The 22,890-nt window shown below is 37.9% G+C and overlaps 4 protein-coding genes and 1 pseudogene across 9 annotated transcripts; 1 reads left to right on the top strand and 4 right to left on the bottom strand.

Annotated features, from left to right (window-relative positions):
• The first annotated feature begins 66 nt into the window (after positions 1-66).
• TAF4 (TBP-associated factor 4) lies at positions 67-5,972 on the top strand. 3 transcript variants are annotated; one of them, NM_123679.4, is made up of 15 exons: positions 67-192; positions 293-398; positions 1,169-1,683; positions 1,769-1,861; positions 2,731-2,776; positions 2,916-3,550; positions 3,800-3,924; positions 4,090-4,177; positions 4,264-4,399; positions 4,492-4,547; positions 4,629-4,685; positions 4,763-4,903; positions 4,983-5,051; positions 5,134-5,356; positions 5,548-5,972. In NM_123679.4, the coding sequence occupies exons 1-15, from the start codon at positions 154-156 to the stop codon at positions 5,688-5,690; spliced, it is 2,472 nt and encodes an 823-aa protein (NP_199127.3). In that variant the 5' UTR covers positions 67-153; the 3' UTR covers positions 5,691-5,972. The 3 variants fall into 3 exon arrangements, with proteins under 3 accessions (NP_199127.3, NP_001330539.1, NP_001190458.1); NM_001203529.1 differs by having other exon boundaries at positions 113-192; positions 5,461-5,837; NM_001344473.1 differs by having other exon boundaries at positions 5,134-5,972.
• A 746-nt stretch (positions 5,973-6,718) lies between these two features.
• On the bottom strand, positions 6,719-8,755 carry AT5G43120 (ARM-repeat/Tetratricopeptide repeat (TPR)-like protein; the record flags this gene model as incomplete). Of its 2 annotated transcripts, NM_001344472.1 has the most annotated exons (2): positions 6,719-6,877; positions 6,974-8,755. In NM_001344472.1, the coding sequence occupies 2 exons, from the start codon at positions 8,694-8,696 to the stop codon at positions 6,795-6,797; spliced, it is 1,806 nt and encodes a 601-aa protein (NP_001332016.1). The 2 variants fall into 2 exon arrangements, with proteins under 2 accessions (NP_001332016.1, NP_199126.1); NM_123678.1 differs by lacking the exon at positions 6,719-6,877 and having other exon boundaries at positions 6,930-8,696.
• Positions 8,756-9,360: 605 nt separating this feature from the next.
• On the bottom strand, positions 9,361-11,456 carry PUM14 (pumilio 14; the record flags this gene model as incomplete). Its single annotated transcript, NM_123677.2, has 5 exons — positions 9,361-9,462; positions 9,547-9,796; positions 9,886-10,058; positions 10,323-10,488; positions 10,591-11,456. The coding sequence occupies 5 exons, from the start codon at positions 11,454-11,456 to the stop codon at positions 9,361-9,363; spliced, it is 1,557 nt and encodes a 518-aa protein (NP_199125.2).
• Positions 11,457-12,345: 889 nt separating this feature from the next.
• On the bottom strand, positions 12,346-16,587 carry AT5G43105 (annotated as a pseudogene; the record flags this gene model as incomplete). Its single annotated transcript has 1 exon — positions 12,346-16,587.
• Positions 16,588-18,239: 1,652 nt separating this feature from the next.
• AT5G43100 (Eukaryotic aspartyl protease family protein) lies at positions 18,240-22,484 on the bottom strand. 2 transcript variants are annotated; one of them, NM_123676.4, is made up of 12 exons: positions 21,814-22,484; positions 21,620-21,740; positions 21,106-21,533; positions 20,854-21,010; positions 20,460-20,542; positions 20,281-20,377; positions 20,102-20,171; positions 19,725-19,925; positions 19,232-19,356; positions 19,040-19,141; positions 18,860-18,957; positions 18,240-18,772 (listed from the first exon to the last, which is right to left on the bottom strand). In NM_123676.4, exons 1-12 carry the CDS (start codon positions 22,032-22,034, stop codon positions 18,580-18,582), a joined length of 1,896 nt encoding a protein of 631 aa, NP_199124.3. In that variant the 5' UTR covers positions 22,035-22,484; the 3' UTR covers positions 18,240-18,579. The 2 variants fall into 2 exon arrangements, with proteins under 2 accessions (NP_199124.3, NP_001332106.1); NM_001344471.1 differs by lacking the exons at positions 18,240-18,772; positions 18,860-18,957; positions 19,040-19,141; positions 19,232-19,356 and having other exon boundaries at positions 19,509-19,925; positions 21,814-22,433.
• Positions 22,485-22,890: the final 406 nt, after the last annotated feature.

Genomic DNA, 22,890 nt, shown 5'->3' with positions numbered 1-22,890 from the left:
TTTTCGATCAAAATTAAAAACGACATACAGTGCTAAAACAAAGCTAATAAACGACATGAGGTTAGTTTAGGACTAATCTTATAACATCTGTTTCCTATTAATTCATCTACGCCGAGAGCTCTCTTTCTCTCTTTGCCTTCCCCAGCTATTTCAATGGATCCTTCAATTTTCAAGCTCCTTGAAGAAGATGAGGTTAGGTTTCTAATCTCACTCGTTTCAAAATCCAATTTTGTGTGATGTATCTGGAATCGTCTTCGTGGTTTTTGATTCCGGTCGAATTGTATTATTTTAGGATGAATCGATGCATTCAGGAGCTGACGTAGACGCGTTCCAAGCTGCTCTGAATCGTGATATTGAAGGTTCTATGACAACTTCAATACCCCACGTGACAAACCCAGGTTTGGTTTCTCTACAAATTCGCTCTTAAATTTTATGTCTGAGATTTTAATTTTTGTGGTACTATTAGTTAATATAAAGATAGTATCTTTTGGTTTTATCTTGGATTGGCTGCTTTGGGAAGCTTTGACATGTTAGCAAAGTTGTGCTTGTTTTTAATATATACAGTTTTCTCAGATAGGTTATTACTCTTGGAACATGGATAACTTAAGAAGATGCCTTGGTTAGGCTATATTGTAAACCTTGCTAATCTAGTGACATGTTTGGAAGTTTCAGTCCTGTATTAAAGCAATAGTTAAGGTCATGAAATATTAGTTTGTTAGGGTTTCTGTATGTTAATATCGGGATAAGCTTTGTCATTGCCAATATAGCCTGTACTAGTTGATTGTTGAGTCATTAAAATTGATCAGTGTGATGGGATTTATTAGCCAGGGTAGACATAGGTTGGTGATGCTGATACTATTTTAGTGTTAGGCTTTGTTCTTGGTTCACTGCAATCTTGACGATGATTACGTGTCTCCTTAAATCATTATTTTCTGTCTCTGGTGCTGGAAGTGATCTCTTTCCTCTGACTACACCATTAAATATTGAAATACAAATAGGTTGTGATTTGTGGATAGGTGTATGAGAGCTACTGAGTATGCATTTTGTGTGCATAATCTGCTACAACAAAATCCTGTCTTTTGTCCTTTTTTGGGTATTATATGATTTTTCCTCCAGTTTAACTTGTGATTTGAGTATCATCAACCAATTGCTTCTATTATTTTTATAGGAAACAACCATTCTTCCAGGCAGCAGTTTTCGACATGGAAGAATGGTATTGGAGATTCTAATATCAATGTCCAGACTCAGCATAGCCTTGAAAGTACTCAGATGAAGGAGCAAGAAGGATCGACTTTAGAAAATCAACATCAACATGATTTGAAACGCGCAAATGAACCTCATTTACAACACAACCAGCCTCAAGACCTTCATCGAGCTGGTCAACTCTGGGAGAATCCCTCGCAGGTCCCCCAATCAACTGGGTTACCGATTAGTGAAAAGAATCCTACTGGTAATGAATCAGATAGATCCCATAATCAAGAGAGTGAATCTCAGTATATGAAACTGCAAAAGATGAGTAGTCAACAGGCTCGGGGAGTGGAACCGCCTGTTAACCCTATGAATGTTAACCCTATAAACCGCAACCCTAAGCAAGTACCATTTGCTGCTTTGCTTCCTACTTTAATGAACCAACTCGATAAAGATAGAGCACTGCAGCTCCGTACCCTATATGCTAGACTTAAGGTATGTCTATCTGTGAAATCATTTGACATTCTGTTCCAAAGCTATTGTATTATCATTTCTTTCCTTCTGCTACTTTTTTTTGCAGAAAAATGAAATCCCCAAAGAGGGGTTCACACGACATATGAAAGATATTGTGGGCGATCAGATGCTCAGGATGGCAGTTAGTAAACTCCAGCAGGTATTACCATTTTGCATATATTGTGCCATGTTGTGACTAAAACCAGACAACCAACCTAGGGTATTAGTTTGTAAGTGGAATCATGTTGGAATTGTTTGTCTAAAAGTTCTGCTTGCTAGTGCTTTACATTTTTACTCTTTTTTTACATTTGCTCTTTGAATTTAGCTGGATCAAAAGACTATTGTTTTTTATTAGCTTGAATGCACATAGAATGGTCTGACATGAAGTAGAACTGTTGATAAGTCAAATGATGTTTAGAATATATATTTTAGCTTCATAAATTAGATACAACATATTGAATTAGGGAAAAACTCTTTATTTTCCTCTATTTTGATCACTACCAAAAAGTCGAGATTTACTTTCTTACAGAATACCAATCTTAGCAGATTATTATTCCTTTCCAAAGGTTATCAGACTTATGCCTGGGATGATCTAATCATATGAGTTTACTGACTTGCGTTTGTCCCACATTTACATGTTAAAACGGTGCTAAATTTATACGTCCAGCGTTTGTGGTCAATGTCTGCAGAGTAGGACTAGTTCAAGTACACCAACTGATACGATTTAATCTTATTTCCCATTATAATTATAATAAGATACGAAAAGTTTAGTCCAATTCTAATTAGAATTTCTATTTTCTTTCCCTTTTTCGTTTGGGAGTTATCTTTTCCTATATATAAGGTTGAAGCTCTTTATCTTTGTCCGAGGGAACCAAAGTTATTCTCTTTGTTCTGTTTTCTACTATTTTAATGAAGGTTTTGCTTTTTGAACTGGGTTCTTAATTCCAACTAAAATTGTGCTAACCGTTGAAGCATTTGAAATTGGGTATAGATTCTTATTTATTTGTAATTTGTGCTCATTGTTTTCAGGTGAACTATAACCAGGGAAAAATTGGAATTCAAGCTCCTTCTACTGGTATAAATTATTCACTAATGCATTCTTTTTTATTTTTCTTTCACCATTATCATAAAAGCTTCTATACTCTCCATAGATATATCTTATTACTTCCATGCAGGAGCCAATATCTTACCTGATTAAATCTATTCATTCGCAGAAATCAATAATCAAAAATCTCAGTCTGATCCTCGTGCAGTCCATCTTAACCAACTACCGTCCTCAGCTTCAGGCACCTTAGGCAGTTCAGTTCCGGTACAGGGACTTACCAAACATCCGCAGCACCAGATGCAGCATCCACCAAGTTCTTTTCCTATGTATACCACTTCTGGTAGTTTTCATTCATTCCCGGGTCCAAACACCAATGCTTCTGGTTCCACGTTGAGACCTCACCTTCATGATTCCCATATGAGACATGTGGCACATAACCAGCCTATGGGATCAACTGGTCTTGGAGGACCGCCCCAGTCTACCACAAACATGATGACTATGCCCAAGTTTGAGAGGCCAAGTTCTGTAAATGATCCGAGTAGGGTTCAGGGTGGCGCTACATCGCACTTCCAGAACAGCTCATCATTGCCTCTAAATTCTGCACCTGGTCAAGGATCATCAGTGTCCCACGTAAAGCAGGAATCAGTTGATCAAAGTTTTGAAAAGAATAATGCAGCCTCAATGACTTCGAATGAGGACTTAGAGAAGGAGTCCTCTAGAATGGTTTTATCCACGCCTAACAACATGGCGCCTGCAAGCTCTGTTTCTCCTTCCATGACAACTCAACTAGACGCCAGCACAACTGTAAGAGATCTATTAATATATAGTTTTCTCATTATAAAAGTCAGTCTCCACTGTTCTTGTTTGCCTCTTCTCTTTGAGCTGCTGGGGCAACTATGGCGCTTCAAAAGCCCTTGCATATTTTCCGTGTTATGTCCGACAACCTGGACATCTATTGTTTTTCCTTGTTTTGGGTTTTATAATTTCTACTATAAACAGTAAATAGGAAAAGTTTCAATTGGACATCATTAACATTGTTTGTGTATCCATCAGATGAATTCTCGTGGCCCATTGGGAACCTCTCAAGGAGGAGCTAATGCTAGGATGCCACCCAAAAAGCCTTCTGTTGGTCAGAAAAAACCTCTTGAGACATTAGGTTCTTCACCTCCACCACCAAGGTAATTGATCTGCTCAGGCTTAGAAACAGGGAACAGTTTTTTAAGTCACTCTTTCTTCGTTAATAATAGACTTCTGATGTATGGATTTTTAAGTGTAAACCACTTTTCTTTTCGAGTCCCCAAGTAATATAAAATCATAATCGTTTTGCATGGATCAACTTGCAGCAAGAAGCAAAAAGTAGCAGGGAATTCTATGGATCAAAGTATTGAACAGCTCAATGATGTCACTGCAGTCAGTGGTGTTAATCTCAGGGTGCGTTTCCTGGTAGCTTCAGTTTTCAATTTTAATCTGGATGTAGATTACTGAAGTAAATCATTTTTTGTCTGCATTTGATTTAGGAAGAGGAAGAACAATTATTTTCTGGGGCCAAGGAAGATGGTCGTGTTTCCGAAGCATCTCGGAGAGTTGTGCACGAAGAAGAAGAAAGATTAATCTTGCAGAAGAATCCTCTGCAAAGAAAGCTGGCGGAAATTAGTTGGGATACTTCCCATATCTTCTTCTATTTTAATTTCTAGTTATTGAATCACTTGGAGACGAAGCTTACATATGCTTTTCTTATCTGGCAGTGGCTAAAGCCGGGTTAAAGCAGATAAGCAATGATGTCGAACGGTGCTTATCTTTGGTGAGATGTCAACTTCGTGTGCATTGTTTGCATACAATACTTGAGCTTCTTTTTCCCCTTTTCTCATGTATTTGCTTTCAGTGTGTGGAGGAAAGGATGCGAGGACTATTATCCCATATAATTCGGTTGTCAAAGCAGGTCAGTCTAACTTTCTCTTACTACCTGGTTCAACATTGTTTGATAAATTCTGTCTGAAGCTAAAAATGCTTCTTCAGCGGGTTGATGCTGAGAAATCTAGGCACCGGACTTTTATCACATCAGATATTCGGCTACAAATCAACGAAATGAATCAGAAGGTGAAGGAAGAATGGGAGAAGAAACAGGCTGAAGCAGAAAAGCTTAAGAAACCGAGTGAGGTCTGTTCTGAGCTCATTATCTATGTTCTTATGTTTACTACAACACACAGACATTGCAAATTTCATCTTTTTGCTGCAGAGTGAAGAAGGTGATGGTGGAGTTGACAGTGAGAAGGATAAAGAAGATAATCGTTCAAAGGGTGTGAAGGTATGGAGAAATTAATAATACATTTGTGGAAATTAATAATACCGTTGCAGTGTTCTTACAAAAGTGGTTTCGACATGTGAAGGGAAATAAAGAGGATGACGACAAAATGAGAACGACAGCTGCAAATGTTGCTGCTCGTGCTGCTGTCGGAGGAGATGATGCGTTCTTAAAATGGCAATTAATGGCTGAAGCTCGTCAGAAATCTGTATCTGAAGCTGGTAAAGATGGGAATCAGAAAACTACTTCAGGTGGAGGAAAGAACTCCAAAGATAGACAAGATGGTGGACGACGGTTTTCTGGTACTGGTGAGTCCATCCTTTTTAACTTGTTTCCCCTAGCAAAGCCGATGAACAAACCGATAAACCCTCCTTGAAAGCATGAAATGCTGCTAGTGTTAGGAAATGCTAAGAATCTAGCTGTGGTGTGGGGATTGTCTATCGAGTTAGTTCCTCACGGTTTTGGTTTGCGATGATGAGCTTTGGATTCTTGTTTGCAGGTGGTCGAAGAGTAGGGAAAAACCAAGGTTCGTCGCTTCAACCGAAAGTGGTGAGGACAATCTCTGTGAAGGATGTGGTTGCGGTCCTCGAAAGAGAGCCACAGATGTCCAAATCCACTCTGATGTATCGATTAATTCAATAGAAAGAAGAATCATTATATTTATAAGCTTCTGATGATAATTTAATCGTCAAGGCCCCAAGTCATTTATTTTTATACCATTGTGATTTGTTTCTGTTATGTTCATTGTTTTTTCATGGCCATTTCAACTCAAACGTCAATTTACAACACATCTTCTAGTGACTCATATCTCAATACTTTGCATCCAATGCAAAATTGAAAGACAAAAGTACTCTTTGTTAAATCATATACAGTATGTATCACACCGTCTAGTTAGCGACTGGACCCATCAAATAAATAATCACAAATTATTAATATGGTTGCTATAACTTCATTACTCTTATTGATATTTCTTGTAAATAGATGATAAAAATATTGTGTTTAGTCCAAATAATACACGCAAACTCGAGAAATTTGTCTACACTAAACCATATTATTCAAGTAAAAGAATGAGTAAAGATCACGCGGAACTTAATTGTGGTTTTGTGGTCCTCCCCACCTTCTGTGACTCGCACCTCTATCCCATTTACTACTTCGCATAAAATACTCGTTTTCACTCTATTCAATGCCAAGAAAACAACGTTGTAACTACTAAGAACCCATAAATATACTGAAAACACGAATTTCAATTATGTTTTTAGTGTTTCATCGTGTAACTTTTTCATAATATTTAAGGATTCGATCTTATCTATATATAGACAATACACTTCAAATTCTAAGGATAGACTAGAAGAAAACTCAATAAGGAAAAGTTTCATACTAATATTAGATGGAAAACAATTAAGAAAATAATAATAATACTATGCTTATGGTTATGATTTTGGTAGATGAAGTCGTAAAGAATATAAAAAAAAAGAACAACATTGGAGAAAATTGTCTTTAAATTACTAGGGTTTGTTTTTAGTAAATATGTGGATGAGTAAATACAATCTTAATGCAACCATTTTATAAACTAAAGAACGATATAAATAAGAATTCTAGTAGTACTAGTACATAGTGATTAGTACAACACTTAAACTCTTTGACAAATCGATACTAATCCATCACAAAAGTACCAAACATTCTAATAGAAAACGAAAAGAAAAAACTAATGAGATAGAATAATTAAAATCGCTTCATAGATATTGATCACTCCAAGGGATCAAGATTCTTCCTTTGCATCATCAATCCTTCCTTCTTCTTCTCGGGTTCTTCTGTGATCGTCGACAAACCTTGCCAGAGAGATAAACAATGTAATATGAAATTGTTTTATCTAGAAAAGATTCAAGAACTTATATTCATACATATATATAAGAAAATGAATATACCTGTTAAGTGAAATTTCTCCTTGAGCATCATTCTTCCAAGCTTTGATGCTCTAGCCTTTTCAAACAGCCACGTAGCCTCCATCTGTTTGCTTATCATTTGAGCAGCATAGTAAGGGATATTACCACGAAAGCAGCGGCCATTGACGAACATGATACAATCCATCAAGCTTTCTCTTGAAAGCCCTTTGATGTCATAAGCTCTTGACCTTGTCCAAAGACTCTTACCATGAGAATTCACTGGTTCCGACAAGCAAAGAGCTCTTGTGCAATCACTTATGGCCGCATCTACATCTCCAAGAAGTAAGTAACACTCTCCTCTTTCGCTATAAAGATTCATTCTCTTTCTCCTAAGTTTTAAAGGACATAAGCCTATTGCTTCGGTGTAGCATTTAATAGCTCCCTCTATGTCTCCTACATGAAGAAGTTGGTTTGCTTGCTGCTTAATCAAATATACAACAACACTTGTCTCTCTCAGAAAATCTTGATTCTTACTCATAAACTTTCTCTCCCTCCTTCTCCTTTCTACTTTATTCCTCCATAGTTCTTTCAAAGCTTTTTGGGCCTTGTGAGAGTAAGCACAACCTTTCTTTGTCTTGCAGTAATGCATTAAAAGAACCTTAGTTATTCTATCACCTAAGTTTTTTCTGACGTTAAGAGCTTTAACCTCAACTAGGTCTACTAGATAAAACAATGACATCTCTAAGACATTGTACCTTGTTGCTTGGTCTTTAAGAAGCAGCAAAAGGCAATCTATCCCCATGTATTGCCAATCATCAGAAGACCGGGAGAGGTTACATAGACTCAGTATCATTTCTCTCGATCCCGATACATGCCTTCGCCCTTGTTTACTATAACAAAGAATCCGGATTAGTCCGATGCCCGAAGGAGAAGTGTGGTTAACCAATCCACCCCACATTTGACTAAGCTCCTTGAGAAATGTTTTGTTGCAAATAAGAGAAATACACTTTTGCTTGTAAGCAAAGCAATTGAGTAAATGAAGTGACCAGCATTGGAGTTGGCTTGCCCATTCCTCGGCTTTTCGGTCTTCCATCTCTAACCCTCCAAGTCCTCTAGTAAGCAAGTCACTGTGATACCTCACTCTTCCTTCTTTTTCTTGAACACTCACAAACTCTTCATATACAACATCAACACATGTCATTGCAATCTCCATAGCTAATCTCACCACCTCATCCTCGTAAGCAGCCACTGCCTCAAACGTTGTCTCGTAGCTCGCCAAGTGACCTAACGCCCTAACGACGACTCTTTGCTCGACCCAACTCATCTTTCTTCTCATAAGCTCAAGCAATGGAGCTATGACTCCAGACTCCACAGCTTTTGTAGCAAAATCGGGCTTCTTCATGGTGTAAGATCCAATGATATGAGCTGCATAGTAAGGAACATACACATTTTGGCCAGTCATTACCCATTCTACATCCTCAAGACCTTTCTTCATCAACCTTGTCATGCACTCAAAGACACCGAGAGACGGTAACTCGGGGTTCTCGGGGTCTGCCATGGCGTATCTCCAGATGAAACTGAGCGTGAGAGCAAGCTCTGTATCATCTCTTATCATGTGCATATCTCTCAGAGATAACTCTAACCATGCTTTTCTAACACAAGGGTCTTTTTCCTCCATGGCACAAGAGAAACAACAGGGTCTGGAACCGACAACAACGTGGGTCCTGACCATCTTGTTTGTATTCCTGTAAGAGAAGTGGTCCATGAAAGATCTGAGATTTGCTTGGTCTTTTGGCTGTTCTTGGTGATTAAAGAAGGTTAAAGACAAAAAGGGAAAATAGGGTTTTGTATGTGATCCAGGTGGATATACAGATCCAAGTGGGTTTTTGTGTATTAAAAATGTGAACTATAGTGGCCTAGTAATGTGATGACATCTAGCAGCCGCATAAGAAAGTGAAATGCAAATGGTCCTTTTCGCTTAAACAATTCAAAAAACTATGTGGTTTTTAACTTTGTAGTACATTTCTTTACAAGAAAAAAATAACTTGGTAGTACAATAGTTTATACTATTTTATCATTGTAAATCGATAGTATATGTGTAACAGAGACATTTTTCTACTATTTTCTATAAGTGTTGTCTATGTATTACTAGAGAATTCAAATTCATCAAAACATAGAAATTAACATAAATAAGCAATGATAGAAAAACAGGCCTGGCCTAGTAAATCTCAACAATACAAAGACATTCTGTTTTGTGATAGCATAGTCTTGATGTGTTAAGACTAACCTAAGATTTAACAAAAACTAAAAAAAAAAACATCAAGAACCCGCACCTAAAAAAGAAAAAAAAAACAAAGAAAAACAACACAATGAATCAATCAAAACACATTCTTAGGTTACACATTCTTCATTCTACCATTCAGCTCTCTCTAGATATTGAGTTTCTCCAGAACTTTGTTCCCAAATTTGTTGCACCTCATCATTGGAATGTTACGCTCTATATGATACCTCAACATCCGGCGCACATCGTCCTGCAAACACACCAAACAAGATTCTCGTAATCTCGCCAAAGTCTCTAACCTGATCAGTACAATGAAAAAAATGTTCGGCCTTACCTTAGACACAAACCATGCGGTTTGAATGACATAGTTTCCAAACGGGTCAAGAAGAAGTGTATCAATCTCTCTAAGCAAGTCAATTACAATAACCCTAGAGTCGATCCACCTTAGTTTCAACAACTTCTGCACAGCATGACTTCCATATTTGTTGCGGGCAAGGTGTGCATAGTTCCCTATTAGCTGTCTCACGAGCGCGTCTATTAAATAACGATTATTGAGCTCCACGATATACTGAACCACATAGTTTCTGAAGGAGAACATACTTGTGAGTAAAACAATATAAGGAATCATATATGAGAAAGTATATAATAAAGATATCATTCATATCATGTTTACCCGTAGCAGTTTAAGCAGAGTCTCAATGCATTAGCGATTGCTTCCATAATCAAACGTTGCCTTATCTCTAGATTTGGAACCCGGTCCTTGTTAAAACATAGCTGAAGCAGGCAGCACCCGTGTTGATCAATGGCTATCTGGTGGCAATTTTGAACGATAAGTTCAAGAAGTAACTGCAGATACAGAAGAAAGATTGTCATTTCATAAATACTAGTAAAGAAGATTTAACTAATGATTCAGGATCTATAATGGCACATTTTACTTGTACCACAAGCAAACTCAAATTCATCAACTATATGGTATAAAAATAAGTGACTTAAAGCTCAATAAACAAAATTAGAAAACAACTCCATGACCAGAAACAAAGATTCTATATAGATCTTTAACATAGTAGTTTAAGAACTAAAGCAGAGTATTACTGTGAATGAGATACTTACCCTACAGTGCAAAGGAAATAGACGGAAGCATGCGAGAATCACAAAGATGGCATGGTTGCTCTTTGACAATTGAAGTGCTACCGTTCTTACAACATCCACGATGCGCGGGATTTGATCTTTAGCACGCTCATTAATACATGTCAAAAGAACTTGTATAGCATTGGTTCTGAAATCTCCAAAAAAAAGACAAATACAAATTAAAAGCAATCAAGAAAACAAATGCATAATCATACGTCAAAGTTAAACAAGAATCAGAAGTGTGTAGTACCCGAGAGAATCAATGCATATGTTAACAAACTGGAACATTTGCTGAGTGACAATATCAACGAGCTGAACGATTTGTTCAGAGCTGCATCTTCTCATAAGCAACTGAACAACATCACTACCATAAGGATCCACCATCAACTCACAAATATCGCCAATGAGACCGTTGTAAATCGCATCAACTGTCTCTTTAGTACCCTGAAAGATGCTCATCCCCAACCTCTCACTCATTTCTTTGTCTTTAGCAAAGGCAGAGAAAGAGGCCTGACATTGATTATAGTCAAAACCTTCATTACCCCTCCAATAGTTGTAACCTTCATACCCAAAACGATTAGTGTAGTAATCTGAGACACGGTCTCTTGAAGAAGAAGGAACATCATTCAAGAAACCATTATTAAGCATCCCATTACCATCACCATCAGTATTATACCAATAAGATTGATGAGCATAATCGTTCTGATACGACATTCTCAGTTGATTCAGATAATTATGCCTTTGCAACTCCTCTAATTCACGGTGGTGATGAGAACCCATCGGAGGTAACAAGTAGCCATTGTCATCACCAGCACCACCAGAACTACTGCCAGTGAATACCTGATTGGTTCGACGAGGGAGGTGAATCGAATCACCATTCTGACCAACACTTGAATCGTTGAAAGAAAGCCCACCAAAAGAAGATTCTAGGGTTTCCAAATCATAATAATGACTTCCAGGATTAACTCTGTTGACCTGATTCTCTGGTTGATGAAACGGAGACGATATTGGTTGTGGCTGAGATGACGACGACGCCATTGTCAGATTCTCATTCACCGCCGTGGACAACCAGATGTTACGTTCGTCGTTAGTGTTGACACGAAAATTCTTGTCCATGGTTTTGAAAATCAAGGAGGAGCTGAAAAATCTAAACAGAAAAAGAGAGAGAGATATTAATTAATTAGAGATTTATATTGTATATTTATAATGAAAGAGTAATCATGAGTAAAACTATAACTGTGAATCTTCAATATTATGCAGTGAATGTATTGTAACATGCTCCAATCATGGTGAAGGCATTTATGTATAATTATAAACAATCTTGATGATGAATATCGGAAAAAAAAACCGTTAAGCATCAGAATCTCAAACTAGGTTAAACCAACGATTTATACCAAACCAAACAATACATGAATCAATAAATCTATAAAACGTGCCTTTAGTAAAACAATATGAACTATGTCAGTTTGTGAACGATTATTCTAAATAAAAACCCTAATAAAGCTTAATTATGACACAGAACTAATAAGTAGTAACGATTGACAAGCAACTCGTAATAACGATGATCGATAATCAAATATAACAATAACAGATGAACCGAAGCATATAGATCAGTTACATCTTAATCAATTAACCATGACTATATATTGACCGAACAATCAAAACATGGACTTTGGTGTTTTTTTCTAAGGATCAAGTCTTAGGTTATTAACCTTGAGAGTAGGTGATCGATGAGATGAGATGAGATGAGATCGGAAGAAGAGACAAAAACGGCGGAGGTGTGTTAGCTCGAATGGAGTTTCGTGCTAATACTAAAAATTTTGCTCTTGTGTATCTATATAAATACAAAGATCCGAGTTTAGCTCGGAGTAAAATTAGGAGTATAAAATCTTCTAGAATATCTTTTTTTTTTGGTGATTTCCCGGGGATAAATCCCCGGAATTGTATTAAAAAAAACTAAAGAAAAAAAAACTACAAACGTACATGCCTCAGGCGCCCAGGCCCGTTATTATCCTCGATAAACAGCGTATCAACAACAAAAAGAACCGAATCAAAAATATGAAAGCACAAGGGCAAAGAGAACACATGGTTAGCTAAACCGTCTGCAAGACTATTAGCCTCCCGATAAACGTGAGAAATACGCACTATCCAGTCTTTTGATAAGAAGCCATGGCACAACCGTACCAGGAAAGACAAGGTATGAGTCTCACCTATCCCTTGTTTGAGAAAACCTACCACCACCTCCGAATCCACTTCCAACTCCAACCGCGTAATCCGTTTTCCCCAAGCGGTATATAAGCCATAGTACACCCCCACAACTCCGCTAAAGGGGCCGAGCATCTACCAATATTGACCGCAAATCCCCCGCACCAAACGCCCTCACTATCCCGCAATACCCCTCCGGCTGAAGTTAAGCCCGGGTTCCCCCGTGAGGCATCGTCCGTATTGAGTTTGTGCCATCCTACAGTTGGAGCCGTCCATTGTATTAACCTGCCCACTCGATCCACCACCGGCCTAAGTTCCCTTTTTTTTGAATTCGCTAAAGAAACTTCGGCAGCTACATCCTTTAAGAAACGCACTCTATCTCGACATCTCCTGTTATCACCAAAAACGTTCCCACATCTCCATTTCCATCCCCACCAACACGCCAAGGCGAACAAAGTCGACCAATCACTACCTTCTTTATTACCACTCTGTCGCAGATTCGTGTGAATCCACTCAAGTAAAGACATAGTGAAGAACCCCGGTTGCATGCGCCTAGGTACAATGCGGAGCCAAATACCTGTCATAGCCAGACAATCCCTGAGCACATGTAAACTTGTTTCAACGCCTCCCTTACAAACTTGACAAATATCAGACTCACACAAGTGTCTTCGTTTTCGCTCAGAATCCGTCATAATGACTTGGTTTACAACTAGCCAGAGAAAGACTCTTACCCGTTCGGGCACTAGAACTTTCCACACACTCCCATAGAAACTACTCATATCTTGACCCGGAGCCTCATTTCCAGTCAACATATGATAAGCAGATGTAACCGTAAAGAGCCCATCTGAGGACTCTCCCCAAGCTAGCATGTCTAAAACTCCCGTGAGGCCATCTACTACCACTGCCAAGAGTTCCAACCACTTATTCTCTGTGACAAACGGCGCTACTCTCAACATGTCCCAGCCCTCTCCATTCTGCCAAAGATGTCGGGCTGTACAATTAACCAAATTCGGTGGAATTGGAGCTGTAATTTCATCAATAAGTGGAGTATTAGATAACCACATATTTGTCCAGAATCGAATCTGTCTCCCATCCCCGATTACCCATTTAACACCTTGCAAAATGCATCACGCAGCCCCAGGCCTACACTCCTCCAAGTCGAGGACCAGTTGCTTTTAGCGAGAGCCCAAGATCCATCATGAACTTCTCCAACTCGATACTTGCTTCGAACTACTTGAGCCCAAAGGCTGGAACGATCATGTAATACTCTCCATCCAATTTTAACGATCAAAGCCCTATTCATGTTAGCTGCTGAACGAATGCCTAGGCCCCCCTCACATCTTGGTAAGCACACTCTGTCCCAAGCAACTAAATGCTGCCTTCTCTTCTCCGCTGTGCTGCCCCAAAGAAAAGAGCGAGAGATTTTATCAAATTCTCAAGCGTAGACTGAGGCAGTTTAATGGTGCTCATAGTATGAACCGGGACTGAATTCAACACTGCTTTAGTTAGCGTTAATCTGCCCACCAAACTCAATGTACGCCCTTTCCAACCCGCCAATTTTGACGAGACTCTCTCAAGCACCTCTCCAAAAGTATCCTTATTAATCCTCTTATGAAGAATTGGCATCCCCAAATATTTTCCCAAGTCTTGTGTAGCTTTTATGCCACTCTCATCACTAATCAACTTCCCCATCTCCCTTGAGACATTCTTAGAAAAAAAGATTTTGGACTTCTCCAAGCTAACCTTTTGGCCCGACGCAACACAAAACCTTTCCAGCACGCCCCTGATCACCCGAATTTTTTCAACAGAAGCCTCTCCAAATAAAATCAGATCGTCTGCAAAACAGATGTGTGAGAGCTTCGGCTCAGTCTGAGATATTTTAATTGGTTTCCATTTCTTCCCTCCAATGGAAGCTTTTATCAAATGACAAAACCGCTCCAAACACAGTACAAACAGATATTGTGACAATGGATCTCCCTGCCGCAGCCCACGTAACGGTTCAAACGCATCCGTCCGCTCACCATTCCACAATAACCGCATCGAAGGACCTTCTACACATTTCATAATCCATCTCACCCAATTCTCTGACAAACCTGCCGCAATTAATTTATCTTCCAGGAAATCCCATCTGATGCGGTCATAGGCTTTTTCCAAGTCAAGTTTCAGCAGCATCCACCCCTTCACTCCTTTTTTTACGCCGCATAGAGTGCACTACTTCCTAAACCACTACGATGTTATCCGTGCTTAATCTGCCAGGGATAAAACTTGTTTGTGCCGGCCCAATGAGCTTCGTAATAACACCTTTCAGCCTTCCTACCATCACTTTGGTAATGGTTTTAAACAGGACATTGATAAACTAATAGGACGAAACTGTGTTATATTCTCCGGCTTCAACACTTTCGCTATAAGCACCACTAAAGCATCATTAATCTCCGGAGGAAGATAACCGGTTCTAAAAAACTCCAGCACAAACTTTACTACTGATGCACCCACCACATCCCAGCCCAGCTGATAGAAGACGGGTTGGAAACCGTCAGGACCTGGAGACTTGAATTTGCCCATACTCCGAATCGCACTTTCTACTTCCAGCGGTGAGAAAGGTTTACTTAGCCTCCTCAGCTCATCCTAATTTAGTCTCGTAAAACCAGCATGTGGTAGCTTCTCCACTACAGCGTCAAGGTCATCTAACGAATAGAGCCTCCGATAATACTCAAGAGCCAAAGTTTCAAGCTCTTGCGCATTCGACAACCAGCGACCCTCATCATTCTGCAGCATATCAATACGATTCCGGCGTCTCCTTATGATTGTAGACGTGTGGAAAAAGGTAGTATTTCTATCTCCATCCACCACCCACTGCTCTTTCGATTTCTGAAACCAGACAATTTCTTCTTGTTCCAACACAACATCAAACTCTTTTAATAGCTCCTCTTCCCGCTTTAACAGATCATCAGTTTGATGTCCATCAAGCAAATCCTGCATCCGTTTAATTTCCCCCATTAGTTTTCCTTTTTTCTTCTGAATATCTCCGAAAACTTCTCTGTTCCACTGTTGTAGTGTTCTCTGCAGACTTTTAAGTGCCTCCGGTGTAGAGATATCACCTTTCCAAGAAGTTTGCAGTAATTCCTTAAATCCCGGGTGAGATAACCAGGCTGCTTCAAATCGAAACGGTCGTCTACCACGATTGCTACTTACCGCTGGGAATAACTGCACATACAGCGGCGCATGGTCAGACGCCAAGAAAGGTAGGTGCATGACACTCGCTTCTTGCCACTTCAGACGAGCATGAGCACAACAAAGAACCCTATCCAATCTCTTTGCCACAAAGAACCTCTCTTCTCTTCCTCGCTTCCAAGTAAATTTATTTCCCATGAAGCCCATATCAATCAATGAGAGCTCATTAATCCATTCACCAAATGCTACTGAATCACTTGATAAAGTCCGTTACCTCCAGACCTTTCATCTAGTCTCACAATTGTGTTAAAGTCACCTCCTATCACCGCAGGTCCATCCACACCACGAATGACATCGCCTAATCTATCCCACAACCCACTCCTTCTACTAGCCGTTGGAGCAGCATAGACAACAATGAGGTTTACACAATCCTCTCCATTAACTATTTTAGCGTGAATAAACTGGTCCGTAGAGTCCACAACCGACACTTCACCGATTCCAGTCCTCCACAAGAGCCACAAACCTCCGCTTTGACCCACTGCATCTACACGGAAAGAATTTTCAAAACCCAATCCTCTACAAATACGACCCGCTTGATCACCTCCAGCGTGCGTTTCAAAGATGGCTAACACATCTGTATTAAACTTTTTTAGAATGTAACGAATTGACCGTCGAAAATTGGGTTTATTCGCTCCCGACAATTCCACAACAAGCAATTCATATTTAACTTGCAGACAGTAACAAGAACAACCGGGGACAGCTGCTATGCAGTTCTTGACTCATGGTTCATCATCGGCGATCTCTCACGGGTGACAACCCCAGATGCCGAAGTGACTAAACCTTGCTCCTCTGCAACGCAATCTGTTGACATCGGCGACCTCTCATGGGTGACAATGACATCTTCTAGAATATCTTAGCAGAATTATCATGAGCATTTAAAACCTAAGACCAACTCCAACAATGTCCCTTATGGGTCTCTAAAGGGATGAGGTCCTTGAAAAAAAGCCCAAAAATAAAGAAAAAATGAGATAAAATAGGAGGGACGTTCCTTAGCGAATGGGTTTTTTGGGTTAGAAGGGACGCATACAACACAATACTACTAACATTAAATATTTTTTGTTGATAATTAAATATAAGATATTATGTTCAACAATAGCTGCCAAAATCTCTCAAGATATCTAATTGGTATTAATTATTCAGATTTAAAATTTTAAATATTTTATATTGCGCTCAACTAATGTTTCTAAAAATTTCTAAATTTTTCCCAGAAATTCTACACGGTTTCATTCACATATCTATAATCCGAGATTTTTTTCATCAACTAATTACTCCCAACATACTTTTTCCGAGATTTCTTCTCTACGATATCTGTTGAATTATATATCTTTTAAATTAAAATACTATTAAAACAAAAATAACAAAATAATGTTTAATTTCACTGAACGGAATTAGATGGTAGGACGGGTTTGGGTCGATAGTAATACGAGACGGTATACCCACACTCTGCAGCGTTGGAAACTATTTGTAAAAATTTTAGTTAGCTAGTTTACATCATAAATCATAATCATAATATTTTTTATTTAATAAGCTATTTTGTAAATTTATGTATTTAATTTATTGTATCATACTCCAATGTAATCTCGCAATCGAATCATATTTGATGATCCTACAGTAATCCATCCAATGTTAAAATCCGTTGGATCATACTCTATGTTTTAGTTATTTATTTTGGATTCATATTCTATGTTCTTGTTTTATGAAATAAAATATTGAATGACTTTAGAAAAAAATAAAAATATCCATATAAAAAGTATACACATTCAAGTACTACTAAATTTTTTAAAATATATATATATATATTATAGAGATTGTTAGGTTTAGGAGTCAATTTTAAATTTTCGAGATATGAAAAATTCTTGCAAATCAAATTTAGTATAAAATATATAGAAATTGTTTTCTTAATTATTGAATGTAAAATATACTCAAAACGGTTTGCAAATATTTTAGTTGATATTGTTTTAGAAGATAGTGTGAAATCTCTAATATAATAAATTTAAAACTAAACTATAATTTTATTTTATTAAATAGTTTTTTTAATATAACAACAACGCATTTTCGAATTTATCATATATGGATGCTGAATATTTAATTTTTTATATAAAACTTAAATTTCTACCAAAAATATACAGAAATTATTGTTTAAATATTAATAATATTAAAATATACAGAAATAACTAAATGGAAATGGAGTGCAACAAATTAAGAGTGAGACATGTTGATACCCAAAAAAAATCATAAATTCATAGAAACTAATAATAGCAAATTTTGAGAATAAACAGAAGATATGATATATTTTGTAGAATTTGAATATATGGAAGATATGATTTTCGTCATTTTAAATAAAAGTAATTAAATACTAGCTGAAATATTTTTCAATGGCATATTTTGTAACATCCCACGTAACATCGGGTTATTTCGCTAATAGAGATATAAGTTAGTGAATTTCATTAACAAATATTACTTAACAACTAAAAATCATAAAATATCACTTAAATTCACTAAATTTAATTTCTCAATAAAATCATAAAATATCACTTAAACACATATCTCTCACAAACCAAATTAAACCCTCACGCCAATAAGCCTTCCAAATACATTCCAACCATTTTTCTCTCTATTTTCTTTCTTTCCTTGTACATCAAAATAGCGTAATAACTACATCAATTTACTTGAAATCAAAAGTGTTTTTAATTTGAGGAATCTTGTTTCCTGTGTTCTGGGGTTTCATTTTCTTTCTATCAAATATATAAATATATATAAAGAGCGAGAGACCGTAAAGAGACTCTATGAGTGATGAGGAGGCTCAGGCATTAGATGTTTCAGAGGAGAGAGGCTGAAGTTCTTGTTCTTTAATAGCAGCATTTACAGGCTCATAAGTAGCTTCTTCTTGCTTTCGCCGTCTCCACACCAATGCAAGTTTGATCATCACCGAAGTAACAAGCAACGATATCATCGCTCCTCCCACCACACCAAGTAAGTGTTTCTCCCACCAGCTCCTGCTTAAAGCACCACATTAGACCCGTAAACAGATGAAATCTAGTGAACCACAGCGCAATGGTAGATACGAGGGAAAGGAAACGTACTGTTTCTTCTTTTGCTCAGCTTTCCATTCTAGCAACTTGTAGCTTCCAAATTGTCCAGGTAGGCGTAACCGGTTTTCTTTCAGAAGCAACATTATGTTCTGCAATCACATATAATGTCATCGGCCCATGAAGATACTCCTAAACCAATACACCATCATTTGTTAGGAAAAGAAGAATTACCAATGCCGTAGTGTTGGAAATGTACTCGGAAGATTGTGGGGGAAAGACTCCCCATTTCAGGCGATACTCATTTCCACTAGACGAGAAATTCAGCAAGCGAACCTAACAACAAAAAGAGCAATCGGGACTATTTGATCACAAAGAAAGCACCTCAGACAGTACAGCTAGTAGAATGAATGTTTATAAGCTTGCCTGTGCACTTTGAATGTCTAACTCATGGGCAATGAAATCAGCGATCTCTGAGAACTTGGGCTTCAATGAAGAATTGTTCACACTAATTGATACTTCGAAGGTAATAACTCCAACCCGGAAAACACCTTTACGTTCGTAAGGTATAAGTCAATAGCAGGTTAACACCAAAACAGAAAAGAACAGAAAAGGAAATTCCGATGTAGCCAATCACAGTGCTATAGATGACATTAATGAGACTGTGGGTAATAAGTAATAACATTTCAAATGCTAGGAGTAATTGTACTTTTTCATCGCCAGAAATTCAGACTAAGACAGGTAAAGAGTCTTACAAAAGATTATAGCAAAATAAGCATGCCCAACAAGTGTTTAGATTAAGCAAACTTCTGACTTCAGAACATACAATGTCAGATATAGGTCATATTCGTTTGCAGTTGCTAGCGACTAGAGACTGCGACAGCGACCAGAAACATAGAGACATACAAGGCTAAACTACCTGGAAGATGAGAGGTAGGAGACTCGCTTGTAGCAGGGCTTGGAGAAATGTTAGAACTTTTATTTTGGGATATTGGTGAAGTAGGTGCAGGAGATTCTGGTGCCGCCAGCCTCCTCCATATATCAGAACAGTTGGTCTTCAGAAACCCGAGCTTATCATTCTCACGATCATAGGTGACAAGAGTATTGCGAACAACAATTCCTGATTTTACAAATATCAAATTTATACATGGAAGCCAAATCTAACATAAACTGAACTTGATTTGGAAAGACTGGAAGATACATGCTCTGCTTTGAAACTAAAGCATAAATGATAAATGCTTTCAAAGAAAATTGGAAAGCATGCAAGATATGTATATCGAGTCTGCATATACTTACCTCCTAGGAGTGTTGTTGAATCCCTATCAGGAAAGATTCCAAGGCAGTATGCGCCTCTAACTTTAGTGTGCTATAGAATGTCAGGAAGAAAGGTGAAAAAACTGTCAATACTTGCCTGAAGGATCAAACAAGTACTTAATATAATAGGGTGGAGCCAATTTACTTTACCAAGTTATTACCCTGAATAAGTAGTTCTCGGGAGAAAGAATCAGTTTCTGACCATTTCCAAATTCCATAGCAATCTCAGGAAAAAAATTGTGTATCTCAGCCACATCCCTGAATGGTATTCAAAATAGTATCCTTACTCTTTAGACAAGATATAAATTTGAATAAGTGTAAAATTGTTGTTTAAACAAACCTTCCAGCGCCAGAGAAACAAACATCATCATAATTTGGGTCTGGACCATGGATCCGTTTGAGAGATGGAATTTCCTTAATGACCTGCAATACGACATAATCACATGCGATTACAATAAGGAAGAAATATCAACATTTGTCTCCTACAATTTATATACTAAGCTCAAAAAGCACAATCTTTTGTGGAAGGTCATCCATTAGGCATGACAGGGGTATTTACATAGCTCTAGCAACTCACTAACAATATATATAAGTTTTAAATGTCTTATGGATTGTGATGCAAGTGCTTGTATAATCAGATACAGAACAACTCAAACAGAAAGCTCTTAAAAACTTGTGGAGACTAAAGACTCGTGAAGAGAAGAGAGCTGAGAGTTATATACAAGAAATCTTACCGCATCCTTAATGGCAATAAATGCTTCCTTGGGAAAATAAGCATATGTTGTTCCACTATCCAAGACGGTTCCATGCTTTCCATTGAAGACCTTTGGGTTTAGCTTTAGAGACTTTCCAGCAACATGCATTTGTTTCAGGTCAATGTTGTAATACGGACTGCAAACACCCGAAACTACAGTGATGTTGTAAGAAGCTCGAAATCTACTCTAAAATAATTCATATAAACTGCAAAATCTATGAAGTTACTCTACCTGCGGAAAGGATCAGAATGAGAAAACACCATTCCAGGTGGAGGAGATATTTTACCAAGAACCATAGCACCACCACCAACTTCCATTCCTCCATAACACAAGGAAAAAACATCCTCGATAACACCCTTATCGACAAGCTGATCTACAACGCTAAGCTTACCACGACCTAACCCCATTATACCATCAGCACGTTGGCTAAAAAGATCACCAGTCTCCTCATTCTCACATCCGAAAACAGCTCGTTGCGGAGAAAGTTGACTCTCATTACCAAAAGATATCAAATCCTCACTCAAAACCCCGCTACTCGAACTCATCTCCGCATACCTTCTTTCGTAGACACATAATTTCCCCTCATCATCACAATTACAATCAGGATTACACTTCAAAGCTTGGTAACTAGTAGATAACTCTGGTTGAAACTTTGGATCCTGAAACAGTAGTAATCACAAATCCCTTAAGCAATGATATACTACAAACCAAAAGCTTAATCACATTTAGGAAAAAGATAATTCACCTGATGCTTCCCACACTGTTTACAAGTAGAGCAAGGAACGTAAGTAACAGTACTTCCAGTATCAACAATCAAAGCAAACTCTTGTGGTGGTGTTCCAATCCATAATCGTGTAGTGTAGTAGCTGCATAAACATGAGAGTCATAAACCTAGGATTTGCTGGAGGACTAAATGGTAATTAAATCGAAAAGACGAACCCGTTGGAGAGGAGGTCATCGTAGAGTTTCATGTGAGCGTTAGGGAGCTGAGATTGATGAAGGCGACGGCGGCGAAAATCCTCGACTCGCGGTCGCGGTGGTAAGGAAGAGTAGCTAAGAGGGAAAATCATCGGCGATTCATCGGCGGTGGTTAGATCGAAGAAGAATATAGAGATGGTGGTGGTGGTAAAGAGGAGAAGGAGGAGGGAAGATCGATCCATGGGTGGTGGATTGGGGTTTGAAATTGAAGAACGCCGGTGGCGACGGAGGGGGTTTAAGCGGAGTCAACTCCACCGTGGCTCCGTCGTCCTTGAAAAATGAGAAGAAAGGAAGAGAGAGAGAGAGAGAGTGAATGGAATTTGTCTCTCACGGTGGTTTCATGATTCAATATTTTTTTTGGTTAGAATAACGAATAATGTAGTGCCACGTGTCTGTTTGAACAAGTCTTGTGAAGTCAACGAATCATAACTCTTCTTACCATGTCTGATAAAGGTAGGTATGTGAGTGGGAGACCGGCAAATTGAGAAACGGTGCGGATTAAACACATCAAACAAAGTAATTATGGAAAAAAACGGAAAAAGGTGGATTATGATATGCAGATTGTGGAAGCCATTGTCGTGAGTTAGTTATGCCTAATTTCTAGAATTCTAAATCTTTTTGCGAATTATAAAACTAGACGAGCATTAAAACAAGTTTGATTAGTTGAAGTTCACAAAAATTTAAACCAAATACTTTTCGGAATATATCACATCTACTATCGTTGGTTGTATCTGCTAAACCAACTCAACCGACTAGTCTCAATTTTGTATTTGATCACAACCAGTAATTATTATTTGTATTTATCTTTTTTAGCTTTCGTAGAATTCTTTCTGAACGAAATTAGAATAAAAAGCTCAAATCATTCGAAAAGAAATATCATCAAAATATAGAAAATTACCTAAGTAAGCAATGAAAAAAAACAGAGCAGAAAAACATTATAAAAAAAAAAAAAATGAATAAACTTTGAATTCCTTGACAAAAAAAAATAAAAAATAAAAAATAAAAAATAAAATAAACTTTGAACAATTCAATCATTTA

The sequence above is a fragment of the Arabidopsis thaliana genome, chromosome 5, assembly GCF_000001735.4.
Source record: "Arabidopsis thaliana chromosome 5, partial sequence".
Classification (NCBI taxonomy): Eukaryota; Viridiplantae; Streptophyta; class Magnoliopsida; order Brassicales; family Brassicaceae; genus Arabidopsis; species Arabidopsis thaliana.
The sequence above is the reverse complement of the archived record's forward strand: the minus strand, read 5'-3'. Positions and strand labels throughout refer to the sequence as shown.